The sequence below is a fragment of the Oncorhynchus keta genome, chromosome 6 (assembly GCF_023373465.1).
Source record: "Oncorhynchus keta strain PuntledgeMale-10-30-2019 chromosome 6, Oket_V2, whole genome shotgun sequence".
In the NCBI taxonomy this organism is placed as follows: Eukaryota; Metazoa; Chordata; class Actinopteri; order Salmoniformes; family Salmonidae; genus Oncorhynchus; species Oncorhynchus keta.
In genome coordinates this window covers 35061371-35076045 of record NC_068426.1, presented here as the reverse complement: position 1 = coordinate 35076045, position 14675 = coordinate 35061371, and the positions used below count along the sequence as shown (strand labels likewise).

The 14675-nt window shown below is 48.7% G+C and overlaps 2 protein-coding genes across 3 annotated transcripts in view; both read right to left on the bottom strand.

The window, feature by feature from the left end:
- Positions 1–206: 206 nt before the first annotated feature.
- stc1l (stanniocalcin 1, like) lies at positions 207–3892 on the bottom strand. Its single transcript, XM_052521779.1, has 5 exons — positions 3225–3892; positions 2821–2963; positions 2566–2673; positions 2250–2353; positions 207–2168 (listed from the first exon to the last, which is right to left on the bottom strand). Exons 1-5 carry the CDS (start codon positions 3337–3339, stop codon positions 1871–1873), a joined length of 768 nt encoding a protein of 255 aa, XP_052377739.1. The 5' UTR covers positions 3340–3892; the 3' UTR covers positions 207–1870.
- Positions 3893–3996: 104 nt separating this feature from the next.
- Positions 3997–14675, bottom strand: part of LOC118385577 (cGMP-dependent protein kinase 1-like) — an 18645-nt gene continuing 7966 nt past the window's right edge. The window contains exons 9-22 of one of the 2 annotated variants that reach the window (XM_052521410.1): positions 14201–14264; positions 13619–13696; positions 13328–13422; positions 12939–13004; positions 12535–12609; positions 6902–6998; positions 6595–6734; positions 6355–6444; positions 5938–6079; positions 5617–5780; positions 5342–5464; positions 5154–5216; positions 4864–4930; positions 3997–4771 (exon numbers count right to left, since the gene is read on the bottom strand). In XM_052521410.1, coding sequence (XP_052377370.1) covers positions 4673–4771; positions 4864–4930; positions 5154–5216; positions 5342–5464; positions 5617–5780; positions 5938–6079; positions 6355–6444; positions 6595–6734; positions 6902–6998; positions 12535–12609; positions 12939–13004; positions 13328–13422; positions 13619–13696; positions 14201–14264 — 1363 coding nt within the window. In that variant the 3' untranslated portion in view covers positions 3997–4672. The remainder of the gene's footprint in view (positions 4772–4863; positions 4931–5153; positions 5217–5341; positions 5465–5616; positions 5781–5937; positions 6080–6354; positions 6445–6594; positions 6735–6901; positions 6999–12534; positions 12610–12938; positions 13005–13327; positions 13423–13618; positions 13697–14200; positions 14265–14675) is intronic. The other variant, XM_052521411.1, reaches the window with a different exon arrangement.

The following is a 14675-nucleotide window of genomic DNA, read 5'->3' as shown; positions in this document are numbered from 1 at the left end:
CATTTAGCCTTAATCATTTGGCCTTAATCATATGGCCTTAATCATTTAGCCTTAATCATTTGGCCTTAATCCTTTGAGGAGAAACCTGTGTGCGTGCATGTGCACGTATGTGTGTGTGTGTGTGCACGTATGTGTGCATGTATGTGTGTGTGTGTGCATGTATGTGTGTGTGTGTGTGTGCGTGTATGTGTGTGTGCGTGTGTATGTGTGTGTGCGTGTGTGTGTGTGTGTGCGTGCATGTGCACGTATGTGTGTGTCAGCATGCATGGAGAGTTGAAGCATTCATGACTGTCTGTTTGTGTGTTTAAGGTAGCTGTGGTGTGTTTGTGTGTATAAGGTAAGAGCGGTGTGCATGTACACTACCGGTCAAAAGTTTGGACACACCTACTCATTCAAGGATTTTTCTTTATATTTTTTACTACTTTCTACATTGTAGAATAATAGTGAAGACATAAACTATGACATTACACGTGGAATCATGTAGTAAGCAAAAAAGTGTTAAACAAATCAAAATTCTTCAAATAGTCACTCTTTGCTTTGACAACAGCTTTGCACACTCTTGGCATTCTCTCAACCAGCTTCACCTGGAATGCTTTTCCAAAAGTCTTGAAGGAGTTCCCACATATGCTGAGCACTTGTTGGCTGCTTTTCCTTCACTCTGCGGTCCGACTCATCCCAAACCATCTAAATTTGGTTGAGTTTGGGGGATTGTTGACGCCAGATCATCTGATGCAGCACTCAATCACTCTCTTTCTTGGTAAAATAGCCCTTACACAGTGTTGAGGTGTGAAAATCAAATGGTAGTCCCACTAAGAGCAAAACAGATGGGATGGCGTATCGCTGCAGAATGCTGTGGTAACCATGCTGGTTGTGTGCCTTGAATTCGAAATAAATCAGACAGTGTCACCAGCCAAGCAGCCCCACACACTAACACCTCCTCCTCCATGCTTTACGGTGGGAAATACACATGCAGAGACATCATCCGTTCGCCCACACCGCGTCTCACAAAGACAAGGCTGTTGGAACCAAAAATCACACAATTTCCACAGGTCTAATGTCCAATACTTGTGTTTCTTGCCCAAAGCAAGTCTCTTCTTATTATTGGTGTCCTTTAGTAGTGGTTTCTTCACAGCAATTCAACCACAAAGGCCTGATTCACAGTCTCCTCTGAACAGTTGAAGTTGAGATGTGTCTGTTACTTGAACTCTGTGAAGCATTTATTTGGTCAACAATTTCTGAGTCTGGTAACTTTAATGAACGTATCCTCTGCAGCAGAGTTAACTCTGGGTCTTCCATTCCTGTGGCTGTCTTCATGAGAGCCAGTTCTATCATAGCGCTTGATGGTTCTTGCAATTGCACTTGAAGAAACTTTCAAAGTCCTTCACATTTTCCATATGGACTGACCTTCATGTCTAAAGTAATGATGGACTGTCGTTTTTCTTTGCTTATTTGAGCTGTTCTTGCCATAATATGGACTAGGTATTTTACTAAATAGGGCTATCTTCTGTATCCCCCCACCACCATGTCACAACACAACAGATTGGCTCAAACACATTAAGGAAAGAAATTCCACAAATTAACATTTAAGGCACACCTGTTAATTGAAATGCATTCCAGGTGACTACCTCATGAATCTGGTTGAGAGAATGCCAAGAGTGTGCAAAGCTGTCATCAAGGCAAAGGGTGGCTACTTTGAAGAATCTCAAATTAAAATATAACACATTTTTGGTTACTACATGATTCCATATGTTACTTCCTAGTTTGGATGTTTTCACTATTATTCTACAGTGGAGAAAATAGTAGAAATAAAGAAAAACCCTGGAAGGAGCAGGTGTTCTAAAACATTTGACCGGTAGTGTTTGTCTCCTCTTTACTCCATCTCTCTATCCGACACCTCCAGAGAGCGTTTCCTAGCGAACAGGTGGGTGGGGTCTCTTCCTCTCATGCTGGGCTGGATCTTGAAGGAGGGGGGAGACCCCATTGGCCAGTGCCAGCCGGTGGGGGCGGAGTTAGCACCTTGGTTAGACTCCTGGGGGCGAGGCTTGTTCTGCAGCAGCTGGAAGAGGGTCTCCATGTCTGGCCCCAGCCTAGAAACAAACTCCGCCCTGACAACCGCCACTGTCTCCTGATCACAGGCTAGCAGGGACTGAAGCAGAGTGCTGTGGTACCTGGAACAAACACGGTACGTTAGACAAATACACCGGGTTAGTCACGCGCACACACACACGCACACACACAGTTTGGCTCACCTGTTGGGGAAGTGTGCAGGTACCTGTACCACCTCTCCAATGGCCTCAGGGTTGGAGCGAGCCACACCACAGATGTCCAGTCTACTGTAACACTCCTCCTGGACCTACACACACACACACACCACACACACACACACACACACACACACACACACACACACACACACACACACACACACACACACAACCCTTTTAACTCTCAGAAACTAGCACTTCATCCTACCACACAGTAGAGGTTATTTGGGATCACTTTGGCGCCGATAGGAAGATATGACGGCTGACACGGAGTGAATCTCTAATAAAGCCAGTGACTGACCTCAGAGATCATCCTCTGGAAGATTCCACAGCGTCTGATGGTCTGGAACACTTTAGATGTGACGCCGTTGGCAATACACCTCAGACTCTCTTTTACAAATGTCTTACCCTGCGCTCACACACACACACACACACACACACACACACACACACACACACACACACACACACACACACACACACACACACACACACACAGGGTTAGAGACACTGCGGTGGGTCATCAAAAAAGTGTGTGTGTGTGTGTACAGATTACTTGTGTGTTGAAGGTAGCTGCGGTGTGGAGGAACAGTTGGCAGATATCGTGCATGCCATCCGTGTCACAGGTAGAATTCTCCAGGCAGGCAAATGTTCCACATCCCACAGCTAGAGCACCATTCAAACACCCAGCCACATCCGCTGGAGAGAGAGGGGGGTACATCAAACTTCAGCAATTGACAGAGGCTGTAGTGGGCTACACTCACATACATTTAAGAAAGTGCCTATGTCTCTATTCATGGGAATGCAACTATTTTAGCAAGGTCTGATTACAGGAGGCACCTTTCACACCCAACCAACTCTTGTGCATGTACCCAACGCACTCTGTATCTACAGCCTTTTTAGGATAAGAACTGCAGTTTGCATGGTCTTTTGCACTTTAGGCTAATCAACGGTACTCACAGGGGCTATTGGAGGAGAAGCGTGCACGGCCAAGAGAGGATTCCTCCGGTTCGGCATCGAAGGCGGAGGTCCCCAGGACTAGGAAGATCGCAAACAGGCCGAATTTAGCTAGCATCTTGTTGAAATATGGTGATGTTCATCGGGTGCAAGAGGTAGGCTTGATTTTTGGTGGAGAACACTTGGGATGTAGCTCTCTGTTAGTTCCCTGGTTAGTGTTACGTTGACGAGCTGTTTTTTTATATTTTTTTATAGCCGTTTGTTACACAAATCACTGGACCCCCAGCGGGTTTGTCCAATCAGCGACCGGCATCTCCAGTGGGGGTCGCGGTGCGTGCGTTTGGCTAATTTATCAAATGTTTCCACCGAGCGCTTTGGAACTTTCCGTGCGTCTGCACATATTTATTCATGTAAGAACGTTCATTGTGGAAATTGAAACTAAAGTGATTATTTTATTTCAAAATGCATCGGGTGAGGTTACAATGGGTCTGCAAATGTGAGAAGCAGCTGTTCAGGTGTGGTTGTAGGAAAAATGACTTGTCTGCAAAACCAGAAACCTTTCAGCATTTTGATTTAGAATAGGTGACCTCCCTAGTTAAATTAGGTAGGAAACTGAAATGAGTTTAAAAATTCCAGTCATGTTTCAGGTTCATGTGGTTCAGTCATGTAGAAAAGCTGATCAGTCATTGTGAAAGGCATGTGTGTTGGTGTGTGTGTTATCAGGGGGGTTGTTCGTGGAGGTGGCAGGGTCTCCATGATGACCTGTGTTGCCATGGAGTAACAGTCGACGACCTATTTTGGATCTGATAACCTGCCACCGCTCATAAGAGGTTCAAATGGCTGTTAAGGGTCTCAGAGCTGTGACATGTGAGAGAGGAAATGGTTCTGTTTTAGCTTTCATTAACTTTCCCCTCATTCATTCTCACACTCTTCCCCTTATTCTTCCCTTGACATGCACAGTCACATCTCTCTCCCTCTGGGTGCTCCTGCACGACTCCGCTCTGTCGAGTTATTCAGACATTTGCTACAGAGTTGAATGTTTTTTGATGTTTTTTATTTTGGTTATATATTTTACGACCAAATACTGCGGGAACTAACAATCACCCCAGTCAAAACAGATGAACACAAACAAATCCAAAAACTCTTATTGTATTGTAGAAAACTGTCACGAGGAGGAGTCGGTGACAGCAGCAGCTGATTGGCCACTGCTACCCGGGGGTTCTATCACTCCCCCAGCTCACTTTGGCAGAGCCACAACCTGACATACTTAGCTTACCTGGTAACCTGTCAGATACTCCTAACTCACCTGGTAAACCCACCAGTTAAACCTAGCACAACCAGGTTCGCATTGGGGAGGGCGCAGACAGAAATGCCATTATTGGAGCTGAGGCGATGCCTTAATCTACATGTCAGAAAGGGCATGTCTGTTCTACATAATGTATGTTGTCCAATCAGAACTCCAGGTCCCAGCCGGACTCCTCGTCTGGGGGCGGGGCCTCGCTGTCATCGGGGAAGCAGTCAAAGTTTCTGGTGTCCAGTGGACCCTCCACCTGGGGAAAGAGGAGACACGGCTGAGTGTGTGTGTGTGTGTGTGTGTGTATATATGTACATGTGTGTGTGTGTATTAACGTGTAATACTCACAGTAGGAGTGAAAGGAGGGGCCAGAGTTGTCTGTCGGAGGCCCTCCCAATTGAAACCTTCAAACCACCTGAAGACAAATAAAAAAATAATCACAGCTAGGACAACTCAGCTCTCCTTGTTGTATCAAGATAACCGTGGCTGTGTCCAAAAATGGCACCCTAATTGAGGCAAAATAATCTGCAAGGGAGCTGAAGAACAAAACGTCCTTTCAGAGAATGTAGCTATTTCTGTTCCATGCAGTCCTATTGGCTGGTAGGTCCAGCAGTCCTCGTCACCACGGTAACTCTTACTTGTGTTTCTGGATGTCCTTCACCCCATTCTTCTGGTTCCCCACCCTCTCAGATGGGTTGTCCCTGGGCAACACACACACACACACAGTCACATATACACACTCTGCAGCAAGCACCATTTGATGAGGTCTCTATGCTCTGTGTTTGTGCGTGGTGTGTGTGGGTGTTTGTTTGTGTGGGCGTGTAACCTGCAGAGGCGTTTGATGAGGTTGGCAGCACTCTTGGAGATCTTCTTGGGGAACTCCACCATGTCGATTCCTCTCAGGATGATGTTATAGGTGTTCATAGGGTCAGAACCAGAGAACGGAGGACTGGAGAGGAGGTGGGGAGGGGGAGAGAGATAGAGAAAGACAATCTCGGCATTGAGACCAATAAGAAGATCCCATCTCTGAGCGCACACACACACACACACACACACACACACACACACACACACACACACACACACACACACACAGTGTACCTGCCGCTGAGCAGTTCATAGATGAGTATCCCCAGGGACCAGCAGTCTGCAGAGATGTCGTGTCCCTTGTTTAGGATGATCTCTGGGGCCACGTATTCTGGAGTCCCACAGAACGTCCACGTCTTCTGACCCAGACCCACCTTCTTAGCAAAGCCAAAGTCCACCTGATAGATAAACACGCACACTTAAATATTGTGCTTTTTGTTCTGTGTGTCTGCGCCCGCGAGATTCAATCAACTGAAGACGAAGGAAAAAAGCACACTGCCTGCTTATTCCGAAAACCCTATGCCGCGTCGGAGGTGTTTGTGCGTGCACTAGTACCAGTTTGGCGTATCCTCGTTGGTCCAGTATGATGTTCTCGGGTTTGAGGTCTCTGTAGATGATGCCTCGAACATGGAGGAAGGCCAGAGCCTCTACAACACAGCCTGTATAGAACCGTGTGGTGCCGTCCTCAAACGAACCCCTAGAAGAGTCAGATGAACATGTTTAGGCCCATAGATGATCCAGTGGTGCTCAGACTATCAACCGCGACTCTTATTGATATGTAACAATTTGCCAGGGCGAGGGTTCTGGTTGAACTGGGAGGTGGACGTGAAGCTAGGGTTAGGTTGTGGGTTGTGGTTGGCGGTTAGAGTTGAACCGAGATGTGGGCATGACGCTAGGGTTAGTGGAGAGCTGGCTGAGCAGTTTGTGTACAGTCAGGTTTCATTTGCAGTCGTTCGAGACCTACACACACACCTGGCACTCAGTAGAGTCCACAGTTCTCCTCCCAGACAGGCCTCCTGCAGCATGTACAGATACTTAGAGTCCCTAAACGTCCGATACAACCTGGACAAGGACACACAAATCAAATCTCAAATCTAATTTGATTTGTCACATACACATGGTTAGCAGATGTTAATGCGAGTGTAGGGAAACATCGTCAGTGTGTGTGTGCGTAATTGTCAGTGAAGTGGCTGTGTGTGTGTGTGTGTGTACCGGACGGTGAAGGGGCCATGTGCGTCCATCATGATGCGTCTCTCTGAGAGGATGTGGCCCTGTTGGCTGGTGTCCAGAATGTGACGCTTCTTCAGAACCTTCATAGCAAACGACCTGCTGGTGTCACTCTTCAACTGCACCTGAACACACACACACACACACATTATACATATTAAACACACACACACACACACACACACACACACACACACACACACACACACACACACACACACACACACACACACACACACACACACACACAGTCCTGTTAGCGCACACACGTTATACACACACTCGCACCCACCAGTTCGACGCGACTGAAGCCTCCAATTCCGAGGGTGCAGATGACGTGGAAATCGCTGAGAGACACGCTGGAGAAAAACACTGCCTCTGCCTCCAACCTGGAGACGGGGAGGGGGGTCAATCAATTGCCCAATATCTTTTCACTGAAACTAGCGAGTCTGTGTGGTTGGATATATCCCAAACTAAATGTACTAAACTTAGTTTGGGTGAAACAAGAGAAAGGAGATGTCATGTTTTGTCTTATATTGTCTTGTCATTATGCTTTCCCTTCTGTTCGTTTCCCCCTGCTGGTCTTATTAGGTTCGTTCCCTTTTTCTATCCCTCTCTCTCCCCCTCCCTCTCTCTCCTCTCTCTATGTTCCGTTCCTGCTCCCAGCTGTTCCTCATTCTCCTAACTCACTCATTTAGTCTTTTCACACCTGTCCCCTATTTTGTCCTCTGATTAGAGTCCCTATTTCTCCCCTTGTTTTCCGCTTCTGTCCTTGTCGGATCCTTGTATGATGTTCGCTGTGCTGTGTCTTTGTCTCGCCCTGTCGTGTCTTGTCTCCTTCAGATGCTGCGTGTGAGCAGGTGTCTGAGTCCGCTACGGTCGGTGCCTTCCCGAGGCAACCTACAGTTAATGGTCGAGTCTCCAGTCTGTCCTCGTCACTACGAGTGGATTTAAGTTTTTATGTTTTGTTTTCTGCTCTGATTGTCCAGGAGTATTGCTTATATCCTTTACTGGAATAAAGACTCTGTTTTCGCCAAGTCGCTTTTGGGTCCTCATTCATCTGCATAACAGAAGGATCCGACCAAGAATGGACCCAGCGACTACGGATTCTCGTAACACTGCCGTCGAGATCCAGGGAGCCATGCTCGGCAGACACGAGCAGGAATTGTCTGCTGCTCGTCATGCCGTTGAGACCCTGGCCGCTCAGGTTTCCGACCTCTCTGGACAGTTCCAGAGTCTTCGTCTCGTGCCACCTGCTACTTCCTGGTCTGCCGAGTCTCCGGAACCTAGGGTTAATAACCCACCTTGTTACTCCGGGCAGCCCACTGAGTGCCGCTCTTTTCTCACCCAGTGTGATATTGTGTTCTCTCTCCAACCCAACACATACTCAAGAGAGAGAGCTCGGGTTGCTTACGTCATATCACTCCTTACTGGCCGGGCTCGAGAGTGGGGCACAGCTATCTGGGAGGCAAGGGCTGATTGTTCTAACAATTACCTGAGCTTTAAAGAGGAGATGATACGGGTTTTTGATCGTTCAGTTTTTGGTAGGGAGGCTTCTAGGGCCCTGGCTTCCCTATGTCAAGGTGATCGATCCATAACGGATTACTCTATAGAGTTTCGCACTCTTGCTGCCTCAAGTGACTGGAACGAGCCGGCGCTGCTCGCTCGTTTTCTGGAGGGACTCCACGCAGAGGTTAAGGATGAGATTCTCTCCCGGGAGGTTCCTTCCAGTGTGGACTCTTTGATTGCACTCGCCATCCGCATAGAACGACGGGTAGATCTTCGTCACCGAGCTCGTGGAAGAGAGCTCGCGTTAACGGTGTTTCCCCTCTCCGCATCGCAACCATCTCCTTCCTCCGGCTCAGAGACTGAGCCCATGCAGCTGGGAGGTATTCGCATCTCGACTAAGGAGAGGGAACGGAGGATCACCAACCGCCTGTGCCTCTATTGCGGTATTGCTGGACATTTTGTCAATTCATGTCCAGTAAAAGAGAGCTCATCAGTAAGCGGAGGGCTACTGGTGAGCGCTACTACTCAGGTCTCTCCATCAAGATCCTGTACTACTATGTCGGTCCATCTACGCTGGACCGGTTCGGCTGCTTCATGCAGTGCCTTGATAGACTCTGGGGCTGAGGGTTGTTTTATGGACGAAGCATGGGCTCGGAAACATGACATTCCTCTCAGACAGTTAGGGAAGCCCACGCCTATGTTCGCCTTAGATGGTAGTCATCTCCCCAGTATCAGATATGAGACACTACCTTTAACCCTCACAGTATCTGGTAACCACAGTGAGACTATTTCCTTTTTGATTTTTCGTTCACCTTTTACACCTGTTGTTTTGGGTCATCCCTGGCTAGTATGTCATAATCCTTCTATTAATTGGTCTAGTAATTCTATCCTATCCTGGAACGTTTCTTGTCATGTGAAGTGTTTAATGTCTGCTATCCCTCCTGTTTCTTCTGTCCCCTCTTCTCAGGAGGAACCTGGTGATTTGACAGGAGTGCCGGAGGAATATCATGATCTGCGCACGGTCTTCAGTCGGTCCAGAGCCAACTCCCTTCCTCCTCACCGGTCGTATGATTGTAGTATTGATCTCCTTCCGGGGACCACTCCCCCTCGGGGTAGACTATACTCTCTGTCGGCTCCCGAACGTAAGGCTCTCGAGGATTATTTGTCTGTTTCTCTTGACGCCGGTACCGTAGTGCCTTCTTCCTCTCCTGCCGGGGCGGGGTTTTTTTGTTAAGAAGAAGGACGGTACTCTGCGCCCCTGCGTGGATTATCGAGGGCTGAATGACATAACGGTTAAGAATCGTTATCCGCTTCCCCTTATGTCATCAGCCTTCGAGATTCTGCAGGGAGCCAGGTTCTTTACTAAGTTGGACCTTCGTAATGCTTACCATCTCGTGCGCATCAGAGAGGGAGACGAGTGGAAAACGGCGTTTAACACTCCGTTAGGGCATTTTGAGTACCGGGTTCTGCCGTTTGGTCTCGCTAATGCTCCAGCTGTTTTTCAGGCATTAGTTAATTATGTACTGAGAGACATGCTGAACATCTTTGTTTTTGTCTACCTTGACGACATCCTGATTTTTTCACCGTCACTCGAGATTCATGTTCAGCACGTTCGACGTGTACTCCAGCGCCTTTTAGAGAATTGTCTCTACGTGAAGGCTGAGAAGTGCGCCTTTCATGTCTCCTCCGTCACTTTTCTCGGTTCTGTTATTTCCGCTGAAGGCATTCAGATGGATCCCGCTAAGGTCCAGGCTGTCAGTGATTGGCCCGTTCCAAGGTCACGTGTCGAGTTGCAGCGCTTTCTAGGTTTCGCTCATTTCTATCGGCGTTTCATTCGTAATTTCGGTCAAGTTGCTGCCCCTCTCACAGCTCTTACTTCTGTCAAGACGTGCTTTAAGTGGTCCGGTTCTGCCCAGGGAGCTTTTGATCTCCTCAAGAAGCGTTTTACGTCCGCTCCTATCCTCGTTACTCCTGACGTCACTAAACAATTCATTGTCGAGGTTGACGCTTCAGAGGTGGGCGTGGGAGCCATTCTATCCCAGCGCTTCCAGTCTGACGATAAGGTTCATCCTTGCGCTTATTTTTCTCATCGCCTGTCGCCATCGGAACGCAACTATGATGTGGGTAACCGCGAACTGCTCGCCATCCGCTTAGCCCTAGGCGAATGGCGACAGTGGTTGGAGGGGGCGACCGTTCCTTTTGTCGTTTGGACTGACCATAAGAACCTTGAGTACATCCGTTCTGCCAAACGACTTAATGCACGTCAAGCTCGTTGGGCGTTGTTTTTCGCTCGTTTCGAGTTTGTGATTTCTTATCGCCCGGGTAATAAGAACACCAAGCCTGATGCCTTATCCCGTCTCTTTAGTTCTTCTGTGGCTTCTACTGATCCCGAGGGGATTCTTCCTTATGGGCGTGTTGTCGGGTTGACAGTCTGGGGAATTGAGAGACAGGTTAAGCAAGCACTCACTCACACTGCGTCGCCGCGCGCTTGTCCTAGTAACCTTCTTTTCGTTCCTGTTTCTACTCGTCTGGCTGTTCTTCAGTGGGCTCACTCTGCCAAGTTAGCTGGCCATCCCGGCGTTCGAGGTACTCTTGCTTCTATTCGCCAGCGCTTTTGGTGGCCTACTCAGGAGCGTGACACGCGCCGTTTCGTGGCTGCTTGTTCGGACTGCGCGCAGACTAAGTCAGGTAACTCTCCTCCTGCCGGTCGTCTCAGACCGCTTCCCATTCCTTCTCGACCATGGTCTCACATCGCCTTAGACTTCATTACCGGTCTGCCTTCGTCTGCGGGGAAGACTGTGATTCTTACGGTTGTCGATAGGTTCTCTAAGGCGGCACATTTCATTCCCCTCGCTAAGCTTCCTTCCGCTAAGGAGACGGCACAAATCATCATCGAGAATGTGTTCAGAATTCATGGCCTCCCGTTAGACGCCGTTTCAGACAGAGGTCCGCAATTCACGTCACAGTTTTGGAGGGAGTTCTGTCGTTTGATTGGTGCTTCCGTCAGTCTCTCTTCCGGTTTTCATCCCCAGTCTAACGGTCAAGCAGAAAGGGCCAATCAGACGATTGGTCGCATACTACGCAGCCTTTCTTTTAGAAACCCTGCGTCTTGGGCAGAACAGCTCCCTGGGCAGAATACGCTCACAACTCGCTTCCTTCGTCTGCTACCGGGCTATCTCCGTTTCAGAGTAGTCTGGGTTACCAGCCTCCTCTGTTCTCGTCCCAGCTCGCCGAGTCCAGCGTTCCCTCCGCTCAGGCGTTTGTCCAACGTTGTGAGCGCACCTGGAGGAGGGTGAGGTCTGCACTTTGCCGTTACAGGGCGCAGACTGTGAGAGCCGCCAATAAACGTAGGATTAAGAGTCCTAGGTATTGTCGCGGCCAGAGAGTGTGGCTTTCCACTCGTAACCTTCCCCTTACGACAGCTTCTCGTAAGTTGACTCCGCGGTTCATTGGTCCGTTCCGTGTCTCCCAGGTCGTCAATCCTGTCGCTGTGCGACTGCTTCTTCCGCGACATCTTCGTCGCGTCCATCCTGTCTTCCATGTCTCCTGTGTCAAGCCCTTTCTTCGCACCCCGTTCGTCTTCCCCCCCCGTCCTTGTCGAGGGCGCACCTATTTACAAGGTACGTAGGATCATGGACATGCGTTCTCGGGGACGTGGTCACCAGTACTTAGTGGATTGGGAGGGTTACGGTCCTGAGGAGAGGAGTTGGGTTCCATCTCGGGACGTGCTGGACCGTTCGCTGATTGATGATTTCCTCCGTTGCCGCCAGGATTCCTCCTCGAGTGCGCCTGGAGGCGCTCGGTGAGTGGGGGGGTACTGTCATGTTTTGTCTTATATTGTCTTGTCATTATGCTTTCCCTTCTGTTCGTTTCCCCCTGCTGGTCTTATTAGGTTCGTTCCCTTTTTCTATCCCTCTCTCTCCCCCTCCCTCTCTCTCCTCTCTCTATGTTCCGTTCCTGCTCCCAGCTGTTCCTCATTCTCCTAACTCACTCATTTAGTCTTTTCACACCTGTCCCCTATTTTGTCCTCTGATTAGAGTCCCTATTTCTCCCCTTGTTTTCCGCTTCTGTCCTTGTCGGATCCTTGTATGATGTTCGCTGTGCTGTGTCTTTGTCTCGCCCTGTCGTGTCTTGTCTCCTTCAGATGCTGCGTGTGAGCAGGTGTCTGAGTCCGCTACGGTCGGTGCCTTCCCGAGGCAACCTACAGTTAATGGTCGAGTCTCCAGTCTGTCCTCGTCACTACGAGTGGATTTAAGTTTTTATGTTTTGTTTTCTGCTCTGATTGTCCAGGAGTATTGCTTATATCCTTTACTGGAATAAAGACTCTGTTTTCGCCAAGTCGCTTTTGGGTCCTCATTCATCTGCATAACAGGAGGAGCGAAAGAAGAGAGAATTCAGAGGTGTAGCGACACTTACTTGGCCTTGAGCTCGTCACTCTCGTTGTGTCTGCTGCTGTCGTCATCAAGCCCTCCTATCAGCTGCATGAACGACCTAGAACAGGGGAGGGGTTAGGGTTACACAACCCCGCATCTACCAATGAAGAAGGGTTCAGTTACACACACACACACACACGCACCACAGGAGGTTGGTGGCGCCTTAATTGGGGAGGACGGGGCTCATAGTAATGGCCGGAGTGGAATGGACTTTGAACTCATTGAACACGTGGTTTCCATGTGTTTGACACGGTCCCATTTACGCCATTCCAGCCATTATTTTGAGCCATCCTCCCCTCAGCAGCCTCCTGTGGCACACACACACACACACACACACACACACACACACACTCTCTCTCTTGCTTTCTCCCCCCAGGGGTCTCTCACTCTCTGTCCACGACCAGACAGGTCACTCCCCCTACTGCTGTGACACTGGCCGTACGAACATCCTCCCTGGGGAGAGAGAGAAATATTCATTCATTCATTATAAACATAAATAAGCAGTCATCTTTATTATCTTCCTTTGCAAAACACAACTCTACTCATATGAGACTATATGTTTACTTAGGCAATTGGTTGGTGTGTTTGGTTGTTCTCTAAAGCTGCTGGTTGTTGTTTGGTTGTTAAAGGTGTTGTTTGGTTGTTAGAGGTGTTGTTTGGTTGTTAGAGGGGAGTGTTTGGTTGTTCTCTAAAACTGCTTGTTGTTGTTTGGTTGTTAGAGGTGTTGTTTGGTTGTTAGAGGTGTTGTTTGGTTGTTAGAGGTGCTGTTGTATCACCCTTTTAGCGCCTGCTCTCCAAACCAGTCCCCCCTAGAGAGTGTGGTCAGAAACTCTGGCTCCTCATTGGATGATTTCTGTTGCGTGACCTTTACCTGAGCACAGACAGGAGAGACAAGAAAAAAAGGGGGGAGAGGAGAGGGGAAGAGAGAGGAAGTTATTGGGAGGAAGTCTGTGAACTTAAATTATGATTATTACTGGTATGTTTTAATTGCATTACTGATTGTGTCCACATGGTGGCAGTGTGATTGTGATTTTATACACTTCTCTCCTCCACCTCATCTTCCTCACCTGTCCTTCGCTGATGATGAAGAAGGTGTCTCCTGTGGCGCCCTGCCTGATGATGTAATCACCTTCACTGTAGTGAGTCTGAGATAGAGGGAGAGAGACAGAGAGAGGGAGAAAGAGAGATGAGGAAAGGGAGTGGGAGAGGATAAGGGAGAGGGAGAGACACAGGACAGCAGAGGAGGAGAGAGAGACGTGGGGAGCAGGAGAGGACAAGGGAGAGGGAAAGGGACAGGACAGCAGAATATGAGAGAGAGAGAGGTGGGCAGAGAGACAACGGGAGAGAGTGAAAGACGGACGGAGGGAGAGATGGAGAGAGGAGACAGCAAGGGAAAAGAGAGAGACGGGCATGGCTCTCAGACAGAAGCACTTTACCACAGAAAGGAGAAACAGTCTGCGTGTCTCTAAAAGCTGGAAGGCATGTGACTATGGCAGTATGCAGTTAACACACACACGCAAGTGCCCTCATGCACACACACGAACACACAAACTCTTAAAGCAAATCCACACTGACTGTCGCCACCAGCTGCTCTCCATCTGACCATGTGTGTGTGTGTGTGTGTGTGTGTGTGTGTGTGCACTCCTCACCTCCTCCAGAACATCAGCTACCTTACTAAGAACGTCCTCAGGCAACGACTGAAAGGAGGGAACACTGACAGAAAGAGAAAGAGAAAGAGAGGGAGAGAGAGAGAGAGGGAGAAAGAGAAAGAGAGGGAGAGAGAGAGAGGGAGGGAGAAAGAGAGGGAGAGAGAGAGAGAAGGAGAAAGAGAGGGAGAGAGAGAGGGAGAAAGAGAGGGAGAAAGAGAAAGAAAGAAAAAGAGGGAGAAAGAGAAAGAAAGAGAAAGAGAGGGAGAGAGAAAGAGAGGGAGAGAGAGCAAGAGAGGGAGAAAGAGAAAGAGAGAGGGAGAAAGAGAAAGAGAGAGGGAGAAAGAGAGGGAGAGAGAAAGAGAAAGAGAGGGAGAAAGAGAGGGAGAGAGAGAGAGAGAGGGAGAAAGAGAAAGAGAGGGAGAAAGAGAAAGAGAGGGAGAGAGAGGGAGAAAGAGAAAGAGAAAGAGAAAGAGAA

Excerpts from the sequence above, each read along its gene's own strand:
- stc1l (XM_052521779.1), bottom strand. The coding sequence starts at position 3,339 with ATGCTAGCTAAATTCGGCCTGTTTGCGATCTTCCTAGTCCTGGGGACC. Across the intron at positions 2,964-3,224 it reads CTTCTCCTCCAATAGCCCCT|CGGATGTGGCTGGGTGTTTG; the intron begins GTGAGTACCGTT and ends CTCTCTCTCCAG. Across the intron at positions 2,674-2,820 it reads CAGCTACCTTCAACACACAA|GGTAAGACATTTGTAAAAGA; the intron begins GTAATCTGTACA and ends GTGTGAGCGCAG.